The 24762-nt window shown below is 43.0% G+C and overlaps 1 protein-coding gene across 6 annotated transcripts in view; it reads left to right on the top strand.

Annotated features, from left to right (window-relative positions):
- Positions 1-24762, top strand: part of EPB41L2 (erythrocyte membrane protein band 4.1 like 2) — a 175886-nt gene that overhangs the window by 145483 nt on the left and 5641 nt on the right. For all 6 annotated transcript variants that reach the window (XM_044292255.1, XM_044292256.1, XM_044292260.1 and 3 more), the window contains 3 exons: positions 673-771; positions 2754-2834; positions 8867-8984. In XM_044292255.1, coding sequence (XP_044148190.1) covers positions 673-771; positions 2754-2834; positions 8867-8977 — 291 coding nt within the window. In that variant the 3' untranslated portion in view covers positions 8978-8984. The remainder of the gene's footprint in view (positions 1-672; positions 772-2753; positions 2835-8866; positions 8985-24762) is intronic.

Genomic DNA, 24762 nt, shown 5'->3' with positions numbered 1-24762 from the left:
TATTTGTAGTTTACGTACATTTATTATTTTTTTTTTTTTACGTTTACATGTGACATAGGCACCTGTAGCTCAGTTGTTTATACCCGCTTTAGAATGTGTACTCCTGCTGTGTAGGGAAGCACTCTAAGTGCTGTACAAGCAGGAACTCCATAGCACAGAGCTGCTCCCGTCTGTACCCGCACTGCACCGCTAGTGCTATGCCAGGCTTTAGCAGAGCGGGCACAGCAAGAGTGCAATGTCTTATGTCAGCTCCTGCCCTGTGCCCGCTCTATTCTACTAGTTAGATGAGAGGAGCTAACAGAAGACATCGCTCCTGACCTAATACCAGGCTTTAGCTAGCAGTGCTGGTACAGACGGGAGCAGCGCTGTGCTATGGAGCTCCTCCTTTCTGTACAGTGCGGCCGCAGGGAGTGAGACCGTACTCTTATACACAGTAGTGTATGGGAGTATGCATTCTTAAGCGTGAATAGGTACCTGATCTTCACGTGCCTATTTCAAATGGAAAGGTAAAAAAAAAATATATATTTTTGTAATATTTCCGATCAGTTTTATTAAAATGTAACTAACAGGTTAGGAACACTATAACTGACCTGCTGTTCACTAGATAACACTTGTATGTTTGCAGAATATTTGCTTACTTCTGTATTCGTATCCTTTATTTTCCTGATGTAGCTGGAAGGTGGTGGAGACAGTGAGCCAGGGATTTTACTGAGTGCTCAGACAATCACATCTGATTCCGTTCTAACCACTACAACCACACACATCACCAAGGTAAGTCACTTTGGGCAAGTGTATCACAGGCTTTAAGCCATTTGTGTGACATAAAAACCTCCTAATTATGTTGCATGCCATATTTGTTATATTTTGTGACTTTTTTACACTTCTTGTCGCCTTTGATAAATAGAAGACTGGGTGGGGCTTAGCGGGAGGGGCTTGACCTATTGCAGCCAGACATTCACTATAATTTGCACCAGAAGTTGGTGTAAATTATGATTTATTTTTCTGCCACGGAATATGTGCTAATTGATCAAGCCCGCACATCTTAGGCTGCTTTCACACTAGCGTTTGGGTGTCCGCTCGTGAGCTCCGTTTGAAGGGGCTCACGAGCGGACCCGAACGCAGCCGTCCAGCCCTGATGCAGTCTGAATGGAGCGGATCCGCTCAGACTGCATCAGGGCTGGACGGCTGCGTTCGGGTCCGCTCGTGAGCCCCTTCAAACGGAGCTCACGAGCGGACACCCGAACGCTAGTGTGAAAGCAGCCTAAGATGTGCGGGCTTGATCAATTAGCACATATTCCGTGGCAGAAAAATAAATCATAATTTACACCAACTTCTGGTGCAAATTATAGTGAATGTCTGGCTGCAATAGGTCAAGCCCCTCCCGCTAAGCCCCACCCAGCTTGCAGCGTTCGGGTGTCCGCCTGGCCGTGCGGAGGCGTGCGGATCCGTCCAGACTTACAATGTAAGTCAATGGGGACGGATCCGTTTGAAGATGCCACAATATGGCTCAATCTTCAAGCGGATCCGTCCCCCATTGACTTTACATTGAAAGTCTGGACGGATCCGTCCGAGGCTATTTTCACACTTAGCTTTTTTTTGCTAATATAATGCAGACGGATCCGTTCTGAACGGAGCCTCCGTCTGCATTATTACGATCGGATCCATTCAGAACGGATCCGATCGAACGCTAGTGTGAAAGTAGCCTTACTCTAACTAACTTTTCACTAAGACTGGAATATGAAACCCGAGTCTTAGTGAATCTGCCCCTATATGTCTGAAACGCCAGTAATTTCTGAATGATCTGTCTTAACTTGATATAGTGCTTTATGTTATTATGTAGATTCATTTCTAGCTGTCACACACATTTCAATTCAATTCTAGTACCATAGTCATAGTACATCATTGAAGTTTAAAGGGCTTCTGTCATCCCACTAAACAGTTTTTTTTTTTTGTCTACTTATAATCCCTATCCTGCGATATTGCTATACCTTATGTTGTTAATAATTTTCGTTCAGTAGATTTTGCAGAAAACATACTTTTATGATATGCTAATTACCTTTCTACCAGCAAGTAGGGCGTCTACTTGCTGGTAGCAGCCGCAGAAAACCACTCCCTCCTCTTGATTGACAGGGCCTGCCGCGATCTCCTCCTCCGGCCGGCCCTGTCAGCATTTCAAAACTCGCGCGCCTGTGAGATAAGGAGGCTCGCATCCTCAGCACTCCCTCAGTGCGCCTGCGCCGATGACATCTTCTCTTTCGGTGACGTCATCGGCGCAGGCACACTGAGGGAGTGCAGAGGAGGCGAGCCTCCTTATCTCAGAGCGCCTGCGCCGAATCAACACAGGCGCGCGATTTTTGAAATGTTGACAGGGCCAGAGGAGGAGATGGCGGCTGGCCCTGTCAATCAACAAGAGGAGGGGGCGGTTTTCTGCGGCTGCTACCAGCAAGTAGACGCCCTACTTGCTGGTAGAAAGGTAATTAGCATATCATAAAAGTAAGTTTTTGGCTAATTCTACTGAACGAAAATTATTAATAACATAAGGTATAGCAATATTGTAGGATAGGGATTATAAGTAGACAAAAAAATAAATCAGTTTAGTGGGGTGACAGAAGCCCTTTAAAAAAAAGATTCAGCTAATCACAGTGAACACCAAATTTTTCATCTTAAATTATATTTTACTACTTTAATAAATGTACACATTTTCTGTATCTTTTCCTGCCCTATCAAACATGCTACATTTGTTTCATTTTTAGACTGGAAAAGGTGGGATATCTGAAACGAGAATCGAAAAACGTATTGTTATCAGTGGAGATGCAGACATTGACCATGATGAGGTAAGCTGAATATTAAATAGAGTGAACACTAAAATAGTAATAATTACCTATATCTATATAATGTGGGGGGAGTTTATCACTTGAGGTGTTTCTATTCTGAAATATTTAATTAAGAGGGATTGCGGAGTCCGCACACCTTTAAGGGTGAAGGGTGCTCGTGGAGGACTTCAGTCGTCAGACTTTCTATTCTGAAATAAGCCTAAAGTAGAACAGCTCGGAAGTTGCCTTACATTTAGAACTGGCACTGTATGCGCTGAGGTTTTGGAGAGTCCTGCACCTCTTAATAACTCAGGCGGAACCACCACCAGCTATGGGCCTTTATTAAGACCGGTCGTAATACATGTGCCCCTAAATGTCCTTTTTAAAATACACAACTTTAAAAAGTAGTGAAGTGTGGCATAGCGAGATAAATGTCACAGAAATTTGCGCAAAACAAAGACATGCACCAATTTTCCACCAAAAAAGTGACGCTCTAAGAATGATACAAGAATGGGCAGACTTGGGCAATATTTGATAGACCTCTATCTGTACTTTTCAGTGATAGTGTTGAAGTGTGTGCGACTTTTTGACCACTTTTTATTAAGTTTTTCCCACTATGCCATTTGCTGTATTGGATAAATATTGTTTTATTTTAATAGTACAGCTGTTTTCGGATGCGAGTGTGCCCATTATATGTTTATATTTTAAAAAAATATATCATTTTTTTCTTTAACTCCATGTGACTATAACTGGCAATCATTACATTGCCTATTGTGTTCTGTGATGGCTATACGTTTTGAAAAATTCGATTCGGCAACTTTGACGAAGTTAGCCAAGAAATTTGATTCATTAAGAATTAATTAGTCACAAATTGGATGCTATAAATCAGGTATACTCAGTCCACTGTACCTTATGGTACAGCCACAATGAGCAGCCACGCTGCGGGCGGGCTGCGGTGAAGAAATACATGGGCAATAAGCCAGCAGCTGCCTTTCATTTAATAATGAAGACCGCACTGTATAGTCCTTCATTGTTAATGACCACGCAGCACCACCTTTAAACAGGGACTGTTGCTGGTATGGGGTTTGGCTGGTTAGGTGACAGACCCACTTTTCCAACCCCAGCACTCTCCTACAGATGGGAGCCCTTCTGCCATCTGCTTTTCCTCCTTTTCGATCAGAATATGTCATCAGGAACATCTAGCTCCACTTCTCTCTGCATCTTGCTGACTTTTCTAGGAAGTAAATCCAGAAAAAGATAAGGATATTATTCATTAAGACCTGCTTCCCCCCCCCCCCCCCCCAGGGTTTTAACATCAGAGGGGATAGTTATCTGCAGATTGACAGCCTGCACGGCATAATGGATGATCTTGCATTTCCTGAATTGTCTCCTCTACTTAATTCTGAATTGTAAAATGTGCAGCTGCCATTTTAGGAAAACCTTATTTGTTACCACGAAGCGTGAGAAAAATCTGATTTGTTGTGAATCAAACTTTTCTTGAACTTTGTACCCATGTCCATTTCGAATGCTTTGCTTTACTCAGCACTAATAGCAATCATAGAACACTCCATTTGCAATATATCAATACAGTGCTGCCACCTGCTGGCCTGTAATGGTATATTCTAGTAACAGGCACAAGAGCATGCAGCTCCCACTTCTAGACCAGTCAGATGCTGTGGTCACATTTGAACATGGCATTTGAGGGGTTAAATGTATGCAATCAGCCGTAGATTTGATTATATACAACCGCTGCGGGTCTTGGCAGATATGGTGTATGCGCCAGTGGACACCATCTTTAATGTGGCAACTTCCGCCATACATGTATGGTGGAGGTCGCCAAGGGTTTAACCTCCCCAGGAGCGCCTAACGCACGGATGCGTCCTGGAGGCGGTCAATTCATTCCTCCTGGACGCATCCGTGCGTCATCTCGCGAGAGGCGAGATTTCCTGTGAAGGCGCGCACACAGGCGCGCGCCTTCACAAGATCGGAAGGTAAGAGACTGGATCTACAGCCTGCCAGCGGCAATCGTTCGCTGGCAGTCTGTAGATGCGTTTTTTTTTTGTTTTTTTTAAACATCTAACAGGTATATTAGACGCTGTTTTGATACCAGCGCCTAATATACCTGCTACCTGGTCCTCTGGTGGTCCCTTTTGCTTGGATTGACCACCAGAGGACACAGGTAGCTCTGTAAAGTAGCACCAAACACCACTACACTACAGTTCACCCCCCACCCCCCCCCTGTCACTTATTAACCCCTGACTCCCCCCTGTAAGGCTCCATTCAGATGTCTGTATCTGTTTTACGGATCCACGCATCCATGGATCGGATCCGAAAAACACATACAGACTTTGGAATGGAGCCTTACAGGGGGGTGATCAATGACAGGGGGGTGATTACCCCATATACACTCCCTGATCACCCCCCTGTAAGGCTCCATTCAGACGTCCGTATGTGTTTTGCGGATCCGATCCATGGATCCGCAAAACACATACGGACGTCTGAATGGAGCCTGACAGGGGGGTGATCACCCCACCTGTCATTGATCACCCCCCTGTAAGGCTCCATTCAGACGTCCGTATGTGTTCTACGGATCCACGCATCCATGGATCGGATCTGCAAAACACATACGGACATCTGAATGGAGCCTGACAGGGGGGTGATCACCCCATATACCCCCCTGTCATTGATCAATGACAGGGGGGTGATCAACCCCCCCTGTAAGGCTCCATTTAGACATTTTTTGGGCACAAGTTAGCGGAAATTGTTTTTTGTTTTTTCTTACAAAGTCTCATATTCCACTAACTTGTGTCAAAAAATAAAATCTCGCATGAATTCACCATACCCCTCACAGAATCCAAATGCGTAACATTTTTTAGACATTTATATTCCAGACTTATTCTCACGCTGTAGGGCCCCTAAAATGCCAGGGTAGTATAAATACCCCACATGTGACCCCATTTCGGAAAGAAGACACCCCAAGGTATTCTGTTAGGGGCATATTGAGTCCATAAAAGATTTAAATTTTTGTCCCAAGTTAGCGGAAAGGGAGACTTTGTGAGAAAAGAAACAAAAACAATTTCCGCTAACTTGTGCCAAAAATAAATAAATTTCTATGAACTCGCCATGCCCCTCATTGAATACCTTGGGGTGTCTTCTTTCCAAAATGGGGTCACATGTGGGGTATTTATACTGTCATGGCTTTTTAGGGGCCCTAAAGCGTGAGAAGAAGTCTGGGATCCAAATGTCTAAAAATGCCCTCCTAAAAGGAATTTGGGCCCCTTTGCGCATCTAGGCTGCAAAAAAGTGTCACACATGTGGTATCGCCGTACTCGGGAGAAGTTGGGGAATGTGTTTTGGGGTGTCATTTCACATATACCCATGCTGGGTGAGATAAATATTTGGTCAAATGCCAACTTTGTATAAAAAATGGGAAAAGTTGTCTTTTGCCGAGATATTTCTCTCACCCAGCATGGGTATTTCCCATTTTTTTTATACAAAGTTGGCATTTGACCAAGATATTTATCTCACCCAGCATGGGTATATGTAAAATTACACCCCAAAACACATTCCCCAACTTCTCCTGAGTACGGCGATACCACATGTGTGACACTTTTTTGCAGCCTAGGTGGGCAAACGGGCCCACATTCCAAAGAGCACCTTTCGGATTTCACCGGCCATTTTTTACAGATTTTGATTTCAAACTACTTTGCACGCATTTGGGCCCGTAAAATGCCAGGGCAGTATAACTACCCCACAAGTGACCCCATTTTGGAAAGAAGACACCCCAAGGTATTTCATGATGGGCATAGTTAGTTCATGGAAGTTTTTATTTTTTGTCTCAAGTTAGTGGAATATGAGACTTTGTAGGGAAAAAAATAAATAAAAAAAATTCATCATTTTCCGCTAACTTGTGACAAAAAATAAAAAGTTCTATGAACTCACTATGCCCATCAGCGAATACCTTAGGGTGTCTACTTTCCGAAATGGGGTCATTTTTGGGTTTTTTTTCTACTGTCTGGGCATTGTAGAACCTCAGGAAACATGACAGGTGCTCAGAAAGTCAGAGCTGCTTCAAAAAGCGGAAATTCACATTTTTGTACCATAGTTTGTAAACGCTATAACTTTTACCCAAACCATTTTTTTTTACCCAAACATTTTTTTTTTATCAAAGACATGTAGAACAATACATTTGGAGAAAAATTTATATATAGATGTTGTTTTTTCAGAACAATTTTACAACTGAAAGTGAAAAATGTTATTTTTTTGCAAAAATTTAGTTAAATTTTGATTAATAACAAAAAAAGTAAAAATGTCAGCAGCAATGAAATGCCACCAAATGAAAGCTCTATTAGTTAGAAGAAAAGGAGGTAAAATTCATTTGGGTGGTAAGTTGTATGACCGAGCAATAAATGGTGAAAGTAGTGTAGTGCAGAAGTGTAAAAAGTGGTCTGGTCATTAAGGGTGTTTAAGCTAGGGGGGCTGAGGTGGTTAAAGGCAAACTATCACCTGCAACCTCCCTATCCAACTGTTTGCATAGACACAACTGTGGTTCACTTGATTAAAGCGCTTTTTTTTCTTTTGTTGATCCAAGGCTCTATTCTCAAGTTATACTTTTTCTTAATATGCAAATTCGTTTTTTGGTGCAATGAGGGCATCACCATTGCTCTTGCGGCACCCAAACTCTACTCATTACTGTGGGTGGCCCCTCCCTGGTTGCTTTGATTGACAGGACCAGGTAATGGAAAAGCAGCCAGGAAAGGGGCTGGTCATAGAAAGGAGTGGAGCTTGGGTACAACAAGAGCAATGGTGACGACGTCATTGCACGGATGCCCAATTTGGAGATTAACAAAAAGATCATAGCTTGGGAACAGAGGCTTGGATGAACAAAAGATAAATAGCGTTTTAATCTGGTGAACCACATCTATGCGTCTATGCAAGTAGTTGGATCGAGAGATCACTGGTGACTATTTTTACAACTACCATTTGTTTAGAACCAAAGAAAACTGCAGCACAATTCATATTTTTCCTGAAAGATCTAAAGCACCCCAAAGTTCTTTATTACATTCACATCTGGGTAAAATAAGACTTTTTTTTTTCCCCCAGCAGTCTGGACGCCATTTACAAAGACCAGCTTTTTACACCAGTCTTTGTTTCTCCTTTGCACTGGTGGAGATGTACCCAAGTGTTACACTTCATCATAAATTAGGCATATCTTCCTACAGAATCTGCGTATCGTGAAAAACCACCCAGTCGATTAGTTTCTTGTATACTTTTATTCCTAAAACTGGCATAAATGTAAGTAAATATGCCGGAGCCAGTAGTTCGGGCCTCTCCTCCGCCACTCCCAAATGGAGAGGAAAGAGCAAAAAAAAACGCCCATGCAACAAAATATTGTTGCTTGGGGTGTTAATGTTGCAAAACAAGGTCTTAAACACAAAAAGTGGCTTGGTGCACTTCGCAAATGACCCCCTGTGTTTGTGTTATGTCTAATATCTCCGCTATTGCCTAAATCAGGGATCAGCAACCTTCGTGTCAAATCCAGTATTAGCAGCATACACACACCGGAATAAAGAAACGGACCACATACAAAGTGTCATGTCAGTAAATCAAACCCCTAGATGAACTATACTCATGTGCAATTCATCACCTAGATCTATTGGAGAAAGCGCCATAAGTGTATGCCCCAACTTGCCCAGTGCATTCTCCTTATTGGAAGAGGTGAGAGCAAAAGGAAAAAATGAATGGCAAATAAATTGCTTAGTGCAATAAAATAGACAATTCATCAAAGAGAAATGCTGTAATATAATACCGACCAGTGTAGTCCTGACCCTGACGCGCGTTTCGCAGTCGCTTCCTCCTGCATGCATTTGTTGTGTTACTGACCTAGTATTATAAACTCCAGGCTGTTCTGTGGAAATCACCAGATCTTTCACCAGTGGAAATGTTTTGCAGATATGCCTCTTTTAATTTGTTGGGTTACATTGATTTCAGATTTGATGTATTCCTAAATTCACCTGAATTGTGACCTGGGCACTGTGTGGTTATTTTAATAGGCATTAGCACAAGCCATAAAGGAAGCCAAAGAGCAACACCCGGACATGTCTATAACTCGCGTGGTAGTGCACAAAGAAACGGAGGTTACTGAAGAGGGGGAAGAAGATTAATCAGATGGTAAGTAAACATCTACGAAGCCCAAACCTCTTTTTTTCACCATTCTGTCTTAGTGCATCATTTTGGCTTGGCAAACTGGGATATATAAGGTATCACTGTTGTTCTGCCTTGATAAATGATCTAGCTGCTGCATGGTTTACTGGCGGCATGTATTATAGCAAGTATTGAACTCAAAAGAAGCTCATAAATGGGTATGCTAAAAGTTGTGGCCACTTGTGAATGCTATGCTGGTTTGATAGGAAGCAGCTTAAAGGGGCTTTCTGAGATTTTGATACTGGTGACCTATCCTCAGGATAGGTCATCAGTATCTGATTGGTAGGTGTCTTAAACCCGGGACCCTCACCGATCAGCTGTTTTGAGAAGACACAGGCACTCCTGTGAGCGACGCAGCCTTCTCCGTGCTTATACAGCTCCGTACATTGTATAGCAGCTGTGTTTGGTATCGCGCTCCGCCCTATAGAAGTGAATTGGTGAGCTGCAAGAAGGCCACAACGCTCACAGGAGCGCCGGTGCCATCTGAAAACAATCCTGGCATCGGACCACAATCACTTACTGATGACCTATCCTGAGATGATATTTGCAAGACCACGAACAGCGAGTGCCGATCCTTTATTACTATTGCTATACTGAGAATAGGTCAGTGTCAAAATTTGAAAAACCACTTTCTCGACTGTCTGTGCCGAAAGCTGCTCTGCAGTACATTGTTGTCAGTGAGAGAAGAGGGGACAGAAGGGACATGACACATAGTTATCTGGACTACTTATCTGCAGGACTACTCATGCGGTACTGCAGATAATAGTCCAAGATCATGGTGACAGATTCCCTTTCAGTGTAAGGCTCCATACCTAGCTTATGGTAAGTATACCACTGGGTAAACACATCTATTTGGCACTTTTAGGATATGGCTTATGTGTATTTTCAATATCTGCCTAATTTGCAATAGCAGTGTAGTGTGGAAGGTGTATGCATTGAAATCTGCACCTCTGTGAAATATGTGGCAAACTGCAGCATTTCTGCACCGAAATTTGCAGATAATCCACAGTCAACTTGCTATATGTGTCCGTACCGCTAAATTCACATTTCTGTGTGTGGTCCGTGAAATGAAGTCCATGTGACAGACTTATTTCTCAGACCGACCGCAGCTTGTGTGAGACGGTCAGTCCGGGAAATGTGTCCATCACATGGACTGCATTATGCTGTGAGTTCCAGCCCAAACTGGGGTCTGTTGTCTGGTACTTAAATAATGCTGTGAGTTCGGGGACAGTAGACCCCTGGGTGGGCTGGAGCTCACGGTATCATAGATCACTGGGATGCAGCGAGTTCAGCTCACATGAGTCACGATTGGTCCATTGAAATAAATCCATCACATGGCACGCTAGTAGGCTTGTAGGAAAGGTTCCCAGGAGTGAACAACCCCTTTTGATAACGAAAATGAATGTAGAAATGAATGACAATTGTCATTGCTTCTTGAGTGTTTATGCCGTTACAAAGAAAAAGAATAGCAAACTAGTTTTCAGTGGAGTTGCCAAATTATTGTTAATTTTACTTTTCAATGTAATGCTAAAGGCATTCTAAAGATGCAAATACAGGGTGGGCCACTTATATGCATACACCATAATAAAATGGGAATGGTTGGTGATATTAACTTCCTGTTTGTGGCACATTAGTATATGTGAGGGGGGAAACTTTTCAAGATGTGTGGTGACCATGGCGGCCATTTTGAATCCAACTTTTGTTTTTTTCAATAGGAAGAGGGTCATGTGACACATCAAACTTTATTGGGAATTTCACAAGAAAAACCATGGTGTGCTTGGTTTTAACGTAACTTTATTCTTTCATGAGTTATTTACAAGTTTCGGACCACTTATAAAATGTGTTCAATGTGCTGCCCATTGTGTTGGATTGTCAATGCAACCCTCTTCTCTCACTCTTCACACACTGATAGCAACACCGCAGGAGAAATGCTAGCACAGGCTTCCAGTATCCGTAGTTTCAGGTGCTGCACATCTCGTATCTTCACAGCATAGACAATTGCCTTCAGATGAACCCAAAGATAAGTCTAAGGGGGTCAGATCGGGAGAAATTGGGAGCCATTCAACTGGCCCACGACGACCAATACACTTTCCAGGAAATTGTTCATCTAGGAATGCTCGCACCTGACACCCATAATGTGGTGGTGCACCATCTTGCTGGAAAAACTCGGGGAACGTGCCAGCTTCAGTGCATAAAGAGGGAAACACATCATCATGTAGCAATTTCGCATATTCAGTGGCCTTGAGGTTTCCTTTGAAGAATGGCCCCACTATCTTTGTACCCCATATACCACACCATAAATTTTTTTGGGTTCCAACAGTCTTTGAGGCATCTATCCAATGTGGGTTAGTGTCAGACCAATAGTGGTGGTTTTGTTTGTTAACTTCACCATTCACATAAAAGTTTGCCTCATCACTGAACAAAATCTTCTGCGTAAACTGAGGGTCCTGTTCCAATTTTTGTTTTGCCTATTCTGCAAATTCAATGCGCCGATCTGGGTCATCCTCATTGAGATGCTCCAGTAGCTGGAGTTTGTAAGGGTGCCATTTGTGAGTAGCTAATATCCGCCAAAGGGATGTTCGACTAATGCCACTCTCCAGTGACATGCGGCGAGTGCTACGCTGTGGGCTCTTGCTGAATAAAGCTAGGACAGCCACTGATGTTTCTTCATTAGTGACAGATTTCATGCATCCACATTTTGGCAAACTGAACCAGTTTCACAAAACTTAGCAAGCAGTTTGCTAACTGTAGCATGGGAGATAGGTGGTCTCATAGGCTGTCTTGCATTGAAATCTGCTGCAATGACCCGGTTACTGCGTTTACCAGACATCAACACAATTTCTATCCGCTCCGCACGTGTTAACCTCTGCGACATGTCAATGGCTGTAAACAAAGGGAAACTTGTAAATAACTCATGAAAGAATAAAGTTACGTTAAAACCAAGCACACCATTGTTTTTCTTGTGAAATTCCCAATAAGTTTGATGTGTCACATGACCCTCTTCCTATTGAAAAAAACAAAAGTTGGATTCAAAATGGCCGCCATGGTCACCACCCATCTTGAAAAGTTTCCCCCCTCACATATACTAATGTGTCACAAACAGGAAGTTAATATCACCAACCATTCCCATTTTATTAAGGTGTATCCATATAAATGTCCCACCCTGTAGATGTAAAACATTTAGTATGACTCACTATCTTCTAATACATTTACTTCCTTTCATTTTGGAGCTGTACAATGCTGTAAATGGCAAACCAATAAAAATTAATATCGCCATGATGAAGCTCAAATTTTACTTTTAAGTTAAATTTAAAATTAATTTGAATTTAAAATTAAATTTAAAGTTTTACCACAGAGGTTATCAGAGTTAGAGAATTCATAGAGAGATCCTTCAAATCGTTCATTGGTGATCTGTAATTTATAGTCTTGCCAAGAAAAGTCAATTTTTTTCAGCATACTACAGACTGTAAAATGCAACATAGACTGCCCTTAATTAACACTTGCAGGCAACCTACAAATCTCCATTTTCACCAGTGGGTGGCAGCAAAACATATGAGATCGGTATTAAACACATTACTAGACTCTTCATATAGTGCTAAGTATTAGATTCATATCCATATTCTTGATATTGTTTACCTTTTAATTTCAGTAAAATACCGAGCCATTGTAGATGGGCAAGTGACTTTAGATAATTTTAAGTAAGTTTTAAGTATTTGTTTCAACATGTGGATTGCTTGGGACAATGTGTTCTTACACATTTCTTGGCAGCTTCTATAAATATCTATCTGGGTAGATATACCGAATTTTTCGGACTATACAATGTAGTTGACCATAAGACACACCTTGGATGTTGAGGAGAGAAATAATATTTTTCATCAGACCCACATTCCTCTGCAGACTTCAGATCAGACCCTTAAAGGGAACCTGTCACCAGGATTTTGTGTATATAGCTGAGGACATGGGTTGCTAGATGGCCGCTAGCACATCTGCAATACCCAGTCCCCATAGCTCTGTGTGCTTTTATTGTGTAAAAAAAATGATTTGATACATATGCAAATTAACCTGAGATGAGTCCTGTATGTGAGATGAGTCGGGGACAGGACTCATCTCCGGTTAATTTGCATATGTATCAAATCGTTTTTTTTACACAATAAAAGCACACAGAGCTATGGGGACTGGGTATTGCAGATGTGCTAGCGGCCATCTAGCAACCCATGTCCTCAGCTCTATACACAAAATCCCGGTGACAGGTTCCCTTTAAAGAGTAACTAAACCTTTATAACAAATTTTTATAAGATGTCCCTAATGCCCCAATAAAACTTTTTCTAATATACAGTGGGATGCGAAAGTTTGGGCAACCTTGTTAATCGTCATGATTTTCCTGTATAAATCGTTGGTTGTTACGATAAAAAATGTCAGTTAAATATATCATATAGGAGACACACACAGTGATATTTGAGAAGTGAAATGAAGTTTATTGAATTTACAGAAAGTGTGCTATAATTGTTTAAACAAAATTAGGCAGGTGCATAAATTTGGGCACCACAAAAATGAAATGAAATCAGTATTGAGTAGATCCTCCTTTTGCAGAAATTTCAGCCTCTAAACGCTTCCTGTAGGTTCCAATGAGAGTCTGGAGTCTGGTTGAAGGTATTTTGGACCATTCCTCTTTACAAAACATCTTTAGTTGATTCAGGTTTGATGGCTTCCGAGCATGGACAGCTCTCTTTAATTCACACCACAGTTTTTCAATTATATTCAGGTCTGGGGACTGAGATGGCCATTCCAGAACGTTGTACTTGTTCCTCTGCATAAATGCCTTAGTGGATTTTGAGCAGTGTTTAGGGTCGTTGTCTTGCTGAAAGATCCAGCCCCGGCGCAGCTTCAGCTTTGTCACTGATTCCTGGACATTGGTCTCCAGAATCTGCTGATACTGAGTGGAATCCCTGCGTCCCTCAACTTTGACAAGATTCCCAGTCCCTGCACTGGCCACACAGCCCCACAGCATGATGGAACCACCACCATATTTTACTGTAGGTAGCAGGTGTTTTTCTTGGAATGCTGTGTTCTTTTTCCTCCATGCATAATGCCCCTTGTTATGGCCAAATAACTCAATTTTAGTTTAATCAGTCCACAGCACCTTATTCCAAAATGAAGCTGGCTTGTCCAAATGTGCTTTAGCCCACCTCAAGCGGCACTTTTTGTGATGTGGGCAGAGAAAAGGCTTCCTCTGCATCACTCTCGCATATAGCATCTCCTTGTGTAAAGTGCGCCGAATGGTTGAACGATGCACAGTGACTCCATCTGCAGCAAGATGATGTTGTAGGTCTTTGGTGCTGGTCTGGGAGTTGACTCTGACTGTTCTTACCATTCGTCGCTTCTGTCTATCCAAGATTTTTCTTGGTCTGCCACTTCAAGCCTTAACTTGACCTGAGCCTGTGATCTTCCATTTCCTCAATATGTTCCTAACTGTGGAAACAGACAGCTGAAATATCTGAGACAGCTTTCTGTATCCTTCCCCTAAACCATGATGGTGAACAATCTTTGTCTTCAGGTCATTTGAGAGTTGTTTTGAGACCCCCATGTTGCTACTCTTCAGAGAAAATTAGGAGGAGGGAAACTTACAATTGACCCCCTTAAATACTCTTCCTCATAATTGGATTCACCTGTGTATGTAGGTCAGGGGTCACGGAGCTTACCAAGCCAATTTGAATTCCAATAATTAGTTCTAAAGGTTTTGGAATCAAAAAAATGACAACAGTGCCCAAATTTATGCACCTGCCTAATTTTGTTTAAACAATTATAGCACACTTTCTGTAAATCCAATAAACTTCATTTCACTTCTCAAATATCACTGTGTGTGTCTCCTATATGATATATTTAACTGACATTTTTTATCGTAACAACCATCGATTTATACAGGAAAATCATGAAGATTAACAAGGTTGCCCAAACTTTCGCATCCCACTGTACTTTATTAATTTAGTTTTTTTATTATACTTTTACTTCCCTAAAGCGCACCATTCACTGTGCACTTAAAACTCAGTTCTCAGTACACCGCTGACTGCTCAGCGGAGTGTGAAATTTATGAATGGGCAGCAGCGCAGGGAGTGCGGTCATGAGTGCATATTGCTGCTTTTGCCTGTGCCCCCCAGAAGTTTACTAACTCTTGGCATAGCACATGGGTACCCTGTACCCATGTAGTATGCCACGATTAGCTGAGCGGAACGGGCTTCTGCCTGTTCCTAAAAGCTGACAAGCAGTTCTCTTCCTGTCCGCTGCTGCGGTTTATGGTCTTTGCCATAGATCGCAGCGGTGAACAGGAAGGGAGACGGGGCATGCCCATTGCATGTGCAGTCTCCTCATACAGCTGATCAGCGGGGGTACAACTTCAGACACCCCCTGATATTGAGGATCTATCCTGAAAATAGGTCATCAATAGCAAAAGACCGGACAACCCCTTTGGGGGCAATCTTTTTTATTATTGTATTATACCCATTGTGCGGTAAAAAAAAAACAACATTTTTTAAATTGGTCTTTATTACAAATATGAAACTTTTGTTTCTCTACATAGTTGTGATGCTCCTATAGAGTAATCTAAATTTCCTTGTCACGGACATACCGAGACATACAGATGTCCCCGCAACAGTGGGTGACAGAAGATCTGTGAGACTGGCAACACGTGCTTTGATCTGACAGGTTTCCTTGTGGATCGATAGGAGTCTCTGTTTCTGATACTGGCCACACCTCTAACCTCCAGGTGTTGCTATTGTGGTCATTTAACTTTCCTTATTTATAATTGCTTCTCCCACAATGCTATGTGGTTTTTAGCTTCAGTGGTATCTGTGGTCTGCTGGGGTTTGGTTCTCTGCTGAGTTCCTGTTGCTGCCATAGCTACTGGAAAGTTAAGCGTTTCCTTTCCCTTTTGCATTTAGTTTTGTTTTATCGGTGTGTTGTTTTTCCCCTGCCCTTTATTGTATGCTTGAGGGATACTCCTGTTCGTTCCTTGCTTTCTGGAGGAACAGGTAGTCTCAGTCCTGTCACTATCGCCAGGGTCTTAAAGGGTGAGTTAGGACTCTAGGTACTCCTGCGTTTTGAGCTCACCTTCCTTTTTATAGTCTGTTCTTACTGATAGCCAATCAGGACTGTGACTAGGGTTTTTTTTTTAGGAGGTGTCCTGCTTTCTTCCCTACCTTTCTGGTCTTGTTCCTTGTTTCCTCTCCTCCTTCGTCCAGTGTGGTGTCTCCCTCCCACACACGGGGGCGTGACATTTTAAACCGCCAAACCTTCATTTTTGTTATTTCGAGTGCAGCCATGGACCCGATTCGCTACACTGGCAGAACAGCTACAGGGTCTATCTTTGGAATTGGCTAATCTCCACATGACCATCTCTCAGATCCAGAGAACACAGGCTGTTGGTCCTGATGGTGGTGGTTACCAGACCTGTCTGGAGCCTGAAGTTGATCTTCTGGACAGATTCTCTGGGGGATGTGATAATTTCATTTTATTTAGAGACGCGTGTAAACTATATTTTAGGCTAGGTCCGCTCACATCTGGTGATGAGGAACAGCGAGTCGGTGTGGTGATTTCTTTGCTTAAGGGGAATGCGCAGTCGTGGGGTTTTTCTCTGCCGACTGGATCGCAGTCTTTCCGGTCGGTGGACAAATTTTTCAAAGCCTTGGGTCTGATACATGATGACCCGGATCAGACCTCCCTGGCCGAAACCAAGCTGCGTGTCCTTCGTCAGGGAGATCATTCTGCGGAAATGTAATGCTCTGGGTTTAAGAGGTGGGCTATGGATGCTGAGTGGAACGATCCGGCCCCGTTACCAGTTTTGTCAGGGCTTATCTGAGAGGCTGAAGGACGCTTTTGCCTTTCATAAAACTCTGGTGTCTCTAGAGGCTGCTATGTCTCTTGCCATACTCATGGATAGACACCTGAGAGAGAGAGAACTAGGGGCCCCCACTCTCGGGACGTTTTATCACATGATGCATTGTCCTCCTCTGACACTTTGGGTGAAGATACTCCTGGGATTATGTCTGGGAACGAACCCATGGAATTAGGAGGAGCTACTCGTGGATCTTCTTTTAAGCGTATTAGTAGTAGGAAGGGAGTGTTTTTTCTGCGGACAAAAGGGACATTTTATCAATGTATGTCCATGCATTCAGTGTAAAAAAAACAACAACAAAAAAAGAGGGACGTCTAATTCCCATCTGACTCTTGGAGGGGTGAGAGGAGAGTCTGATAACATGCATTTGTCTTTGACTGGTAGTACCCGATTTCTGCCGAGGTGGCGCTAGAGTCAGACTGTGAAGATTGAGGTGTTTATTGACCGCTGTAGGTGTGAAGCTGATTGATGCTCAGTTCGTTAGTATGCACCGAGTGCATTAGAGAAAAACGTTTCAATTTTTGCTATTGATTCTGCACTTTTAGCTCAGAAGTGTTTGTCTCAAGTTGTGCATGATATCAGATTAAGAGTGGGTGACTTTCATCAGGAATTTATCTTGTGCTTTATGTTGGATCTTCCCGGTCTGGTAGTTGGTTTACCGTGGTTAAGCAAGCACAATCCAACCATTGATTGGCAAGCTAGACAGATTCTGGATTGTGGTGATTATTGTCTGAATACATCTTTTTCAGTTTTAACTACTAAGACATTGCCTTCTTTTATATCTGATTTTGTCGATGTATTTTCTGAGAGTGGATGGCAGAGAGGATTTACCTCCGCATTGGGAGTAGGGTTGTTGCGGGTATCGAATTTTCGATACCCAATCGATACTTTTGTCCGGTATCGACCTCGATACCAGGATTTGAACATTTTCGACACTAGCCGGCAGCCTGCCTCTGACAGGGAGCTGAGGGGTTAACTGCCGCTGATCTGCTGCCGGCACCCGCCTCCTGTATTAAAGGTTAATTATCATTGATGGCGCAGTGCGCCCCTCCTACTCCCCAGTATTAAAATCATTGGTGGCAATGGCCACAGGGTCCCCTCCCCTTCTTATTGGTGGCAGTGGCAGCTTCTGATCAGACCCCCAGCAGTGTAATCTTTTGGCTCCGATCGGTTACCATGGCAGCCAGGACGCTATTGATGCCCTGGCTGCCATGGTAACATCCCTGTCGCTGTGTGCACAAAGCACAGGGCAGCAGGGACAGTGTGAGATCCTATTCACCCTAATAGAGCTCTATCAGGGTGAATAGGACAAGGTATTAAGGCCCCATGCAGACGAGCGTATCCGGATAAGGTCCGGATGCGTTGCGGAAAACCCGTGCAAGTAGGTACCCAATTGCAGTCAGTTTTGACCGATTGCGTTCCGTTGTTCAGTTTTTATCGTGCGGGTGCAATGTGTTTTGCACGCGCGTGATAAAAAACTGAATGTGGTACCCAGACCCGAACTTCTTCACAGAAGTTCAAGGTTGTGTAGATTGTATTATTTTCCCTTATAACATGGTTATAAGGGAAAATAGCATTCTGAATACAGAATGCATAGTACAATAGGGCTGGAGGGGTTAAAAATAAATAAAAAATTAACTCTCCTTAATCCACTTGTTCACGCATCTCTTCAGAAGAGAAGTCGCGCTGCGCGAACAAGTGGATTAAGGGGAGTTAAATTTTTTTAATTTTTTTTAACCTCTCCAGCCCTATTGTACTATGCATTCTGTATTAAGAATGCTATTATTTTCCCTTATAACAATGTTATAAGGGAAAATAATAATGATCGGGTCCCCCGATCATCTCCTAGCAACCGTGCGTGAAAATAGCACCGCATCCGCACTTGCTTGCGGATGCTTGCGATTTTCATTCAGCCCCATTTACTTCTATAGGGCCTGGGTTGCGTGAAAAACTCACAATATAGAACATGCTGCGATTTTCACGCAATGCGTGAAAATCACCGCTCATGTGCAAAGCCCCATAGAAATGAATGTGTCCGGATTCAGTGCAGGTGCAATGCGTTCACCTCACGCATTGCACCCGCGTGGAAATCTCGCCGTGTGAAAGGGGCCTAAAAGATCCCAGGTTCTAGCCCCTAAGGGGGAAAATGGTTATTAAATAAAAAGTAAAAAAAAAACACAGCAAAATATTAAGTATAAATCACCCCCTTTCCCAATTTTACATATAAATAAATAAACATCACATATTGCCACGTCCAAAAAGTCCAAACTATTAAAATATAAAGAAAATCTATGCGGTGAACGCCGGAACAGATAAATGAAAACTTTGCAATTCAGCATTTTTTTTAATGCAGAATGCACGTGGCTTTTTTTGGTGGTTGGTTATTTTTTTCGTGTGGTATAGAGTATCGCAATACTTTTTTTATGGTATCGGAACAACTCTAATTGTGAGTATGATTGTCCTATTAACCTTATTCCCAGGGCTAAGTTACCCAAGTCTAGGCTGTATAACCTGAGAGAATATATTGCTGAGAGTTTGGCTAGGGCTCATGCACACGACCATATGGCTTTTTCAGTGTTTTGCGGTCTGTTTTTTACGGATCCGTTGTTTTGTTTCCCTTTCCTTTCCGTTTTTCCGTATGCCACATACACTATACAGTAATTGCATAGAAAAAAATTGGGCTGGGCATAACATTTTCAATAGATGGTTCAGCAGAAACGGAACAGATACGGAAGACATACGGATGCATTTCCGTATGTGTTCAGTTTTTTTTTGCTGACCCATTGACTTGAATGGAGCCAAGCACCGTGATTTGCGGACAAGAATAGGACATGTTCTATCTTTTTCACAGTACAGAAATACTGAAACGGAATGCACACAGAGACACTTCAGGTTTTTTTTCTGAACCATTGAAATAAATGGTTCAGTATATGTACCGCATACTGAACTAAAAAAACGGCCAGTATACTGAACACAAAATACTGTCGTGTGCATGAGCCCTAAGGGACACCTAAGACCTTCCAAGTCTCCAGTGACAGTGGTTGTTTAATAAAAAAAACGGAGGTCTCTGACCTTGTCTGGATTTCCGTGAACTCAAACGGGTTACTGTCCGTGATGCTTACCCCCTTCCTTTGATTCCTGATTTGTTTAACCAGATTGTTGGTGATAAGTGTTCTCCAAGTTGGACTTAAGGGGGCATATAATCTGGTCAGAATCAACAAAGGGGATGAATGGAAGACTGCTTTTAATACTCCAGAGGGTCACTTTGAGAACCTGGTCATGCCTTTTGGATTGACCAATGCTCCTACGGTTTTCCAGCATTTTGTGAATAACATTTTTCATCACCTAGTGGGGAGGTTTGTAGTCGTATATTTAGATGACATACTTTTTATTCTCCAGACGTGGAGACACATCAGGATCACATTAGACAGGTGTTGTAAATCATTAGGGATAATTAGTTGTACGCAAAATTAGAGAAGTGTGTTTTTGCTGTACACGAGGTGCAATTTTTGGGATACCTGCTGTCATCTTCGGGTTTTCGAATGGATCCAGAGAAAGTCTGTGCAGTATTGGATTGGGATTGTCACGAAAATCTGAAGGCTCTTATACGTTTTTTTGGGGGTTTACCAACTATTAACGAAAATTTATTTAGAGCTATTAGACAGTGGTAAAATCCCTAACTGACATGACTCAGAAAGGGACGGATGTCTTGGTGTGGTCTGATTCGGCATTGCAAGCCTTTTCTGCGGTTAAGGAGTGCTTCGCTTCTGCCCCTATATTGGTGCAGCTGGATGTTTCACAACTTTTCATTGTGGAAATGGATGCATCTGAGGTGGGGTAGGAGCAATTTTATCGCAGGGCCCATCACCAGGTAAATGGTGTCCATGTGGCTTTCCCCTCCCAAAAAAAAAAAAAACTGCCGCAGAGAGAAATTACGATGTGGGTAACAGAGAGCTGCTGGCCATTAAGTTGGCTTCTTAGAAATTGCATCATTGGTTGGAAGGGGCGATTCATCCAAAAATCTGGCCTACCTGGAGTCGGTTAAACGACTGAACCTGAGGCAGGCTGGATGGTGGTTGTTCTTTACTATATTCAGTTTCACTGTCGCTTATCGTCCGGGGGTTAAGAACGTCAAGGCGGATGCCTTGTCACGTAGTTTTCCTGGAGGTGGTGATTTTGAAAATCCGAGTCCTATACTGGAGGAAGGGGTGGTGATATCCGCTCTATACCCTGACCTAGAGGTGAAGGTATTAGAGGCTCAGGGAGACTCATCGGATTCTTGCCCCTCTGGGAAATTGTTTGTGCCAGCAGAATTGCGACACAAGGTGTTTTTAGGAACATCACTGCATGGTTCTTACGGAACACCCTGGGAGTAGATCCACTGCCGACCTAATCTCTCGTAGATTCTGGTGGATGGGGTTACGTAAGTGTTGGACTAGGTATGGGCTTGTTGTACCTGTGCACGCGCTAAGGTGACACATACTCAGCCTTCCGGATCTCTACTTCCATTACCTATCCCGTCCAGACTATGGACCCACTTATCTATGGATTTTATTACGGGTCTGCCTAATTCGTCAGGAAAGACAGTTATTTTGGGTGGTAGTTGATCATTTTAGTAAAATGGTGCATTTTATTGCATTACCTGGCCTACCTAATGCTAAAACACTTGCACAAGTGTTTTGTTGACAACATTGTGAAATTTCATGGCATTCCCTCTAATGTGGTCTCGGATTGGGGGACTCAGTTTGTATCCAGATTCTGGAAGGCGTTCTGTACTCTACTGGGGATACAACTGTCTTTTTCTTCTGCTTTTCATCCTCAGTCAAACGGACAGACGGATCACACGAGTCGGAGTTTGGAGACTTACTTAAGATGTTTTGTCTCTGAGAACCAGAAAAAGTGGTCCTCGTTTTTGTCTTTGGCAGAGTTTGGCATAAATAATCGTAGACCGAAGTTCACTGGGAAGTTTCCGTTTTTTCAGGCATATGGGTTTCACCCGCGGTTTTGTCAAAGAATAGGACATGTTCTATCTTTTTTGTGGGCCACTGAATGGAACAACGAATGCAGACAGCACACTGTGTGCTGTCCACATCTTTTGCGGCCCCATTGAAATGAATGGATCCGCTTTGCGGAACGGATGCAGATCCATTTATACGGTTGTGTGAATGCACCCTTGCTCTGCTGTGATTGATGCAATATTTTGAAACAAAAGTTACTCTTTAAAAAACAGGAGTGCATCATAAAAATCACAGCAAAAAAATTAAACTTGCAGCTGTTAAAACTATTATTCGCTAAGATGTGTTTGGTCCTTAAGGACCAAAATATTCCGGACCTGAATCAGTTAAGCCTTTTTTTTTTTTTTTTTGGTATATACTGCTGTCACTTTTTCAATCCCCTTACTTTAAGACACATTATATTAGAGTAACATCTCTGAATGATTTTGTGATACCAATTTTAAGATCCTGGATAAGGGTTTAAGATACATTTTACAGTGCTTAAGCAATTTATCTGACAGCGAAACACAATGACAATTACAGTTGCGAGTCCTTTACCCAAATTAGTGTCTCTCTGCCATCATTTGGCAAGCTATTTTATTTGGACCGTGGATTTTGCATCACATGAAGTATTATTTGTGACTGCAGTTTTATTTTAGCCAGTCTAGGGAAGATTTTAGGTTGCATATCTCCATGCACCTTCATAATAATTTCTGCGTGGATATAATAGGATGAGTGCAGTGTGACCCATATATAACATAGTGGATTCTTTAGCGGGACTGGGTCTTTAAAGGGGTTGTCGCTGTTGCTAAGGCCTGACAACAGGTGGCCAGACAACAGCAGAGCAGGCCGGCGTGCCATTCTTTCAGTAACTTCTATACAATGCAAAGGGATCTATTGGCCCGATCCACTGTTTCCTGGCCATCTGGTTGTCAGGATTTGGTAACGGTGAGATGAGACAACCCCTTTTACAAGGCCCTGTAAATGGGCAGTGTGGGGTCCTTAATCAAAACTAGAACAGACAAGGCAGTGTTTGTTACGTATGGGAATTGACAACTGAACTGACAGTTTTTCAGTGAATATTGTAGCGGGTGCTTTAAGGGCATTGATTTGTTCAGTCACTACTGGTAGCTAGATGATACCTACTGACTGCTTCAACAATAATGCCTATGGGTATGCAGATTAGCTTAGGAGGACGTATTGCAGTTTGGGAAGAATAAGTAAGAATATATACAGTTGAGAAATGTCTCCATGCCCCATCACTGTGCTGCCACAGTCTTCCTCCTTTAATTTACTGAAATATTTTGTAACTGGAATAGCACTTTTCTGACACTTTATTGGATTATGTGAGTTGCTAGTAAAAGTAGGCAGAGCAGGGGTGAACAGTGCATAAACAATGTGATGGAGTATTCATGACCGGAGCAATGTTCTTTATTCTATGAAATATGAACTTATGAACTATTATAAAATCCCAGGTCTCTTATTCTGTCTGCTCTTTTCTTATGGAGAGTGTAAAGTGCTTTTTCATGTAAGCTGGTTGCTTTAAAACAAAAACTGTGAGATAGTATTGGAAAATAATTCCAACAGTTTTGTGGGGTTTGTATGATTGTGTGTGTGTGTGTGGGCTAACTTTAATTTCTCGTTAGAGAGGACCTTTCATGGGATTTTATTAAGGGAGCTATATACCTGTACTTGCTGATGCTGCCACCCTGCTTGATTTTATATTTTTTTAATATGCCTTTTATGCCCCGCTGTGCACCACCAGATTTCTCCCGCTGAATATGCAAATACTGAGCATCGGAGCAATGAGGAGGAGGCTGAGTCTTTCTCCGTGGGTGTCTCCTTCTCCCCTGGCTGTAGAGCTGTTCAATCACAGAGCGTCACAGCCGGGGAGGTTGGACAGCGCTACAGCCAGGAACAAGGAGATGCCCATTGAGAAACCCTGGCATCTCCTCCTCCCTGTTTCGATGCTCAGTATTGGCATACTGAGCGGGAGAAATCCAGCAGGGCGTAGGAGGCATATTTTTTCAAAATCAAGCTGGGTACCCCGCAAGAACAGGTATAGAGCTCCCTTAATAAAATTGCATTGAAAGGTCCTCTTTAATGTCATTAGGGGACACAGCACCATGGGTATACGCCCAGCTACCACTAGGAGGCGACACTAGAGATGAAAAAGGTTGGCTCTGCCCAGGTGGGCTATACCCTCTCCACAGACATTAGGCTAATCAGTTTTAGTCGAGTGTCCTTAAGAGGATGACATGACCTGCAGGCGCGTACTTCGAGTACCCAGTCCCCCTTTACTGCATCCGCAGTGGCAATGCTGTGCAAGTATTTTTCCCTGCGTCCCCTGCTCCATGGGGTCCCCCGGATTAGCCTCCCTTTCCTGGCCAGGGGATGGGATTCCATATTTTTTGGTGGTCTTTTTTTTTCCCGGCCCCCTTTTTTACTTCTCCCTGTTCCATCCTCGTGGTATGCTTTTTTCTCTTCCCTTCTCCTCCCTGGCCACCCACTCCTCACCATCCTGGTTCTAGTGCGCTTCCTCGGCCTCTCCTTCTAATTTAGTCCCCTGCTTCGGCCCGGGACTAGATCGCATATTTCTCCGGTCCCAGGTGCTTCTTTTGCCCTGTTTTACCCTCCCCATGTATCGCTTTCCCACAGAAGGCCCCCCCACCTGTGGTTTTTTTTTTTCTCCGGAGAGCCCTTATTTTCCAGCGGCTCCTACACGCCGACTGCACACCTTTTTCGTCCACTTCATAAATTGAGACTCCGGCTTTTCCTCCATCTAGACCGCATTCTCCCGGCTCCCCCAGCCGTTTCCCTGGCTTTTTTCTGGGCCCCTCCCCGTCTCGACTCATGGTAGGGG

The sequence above is a fragment of the Bufo gargarizans genome, chromosome 4, assembly GCF_014858855.1.
Source record: "Bufo gargarizans isolate SCDJY-AF-19 chromosome 4, ASM1485885v1, whole genome shotgun sequence".
In the NCBI taxonomy this organism is placed as follows: Eukaryota; Metazoa; Chordata; class Amphibia; order Anura; family Bufonidae; genus Bufo; species Bufo gargarizans.
This window is presented reverse-complemented; position numbering and strand designations above follow the sequence as displayed.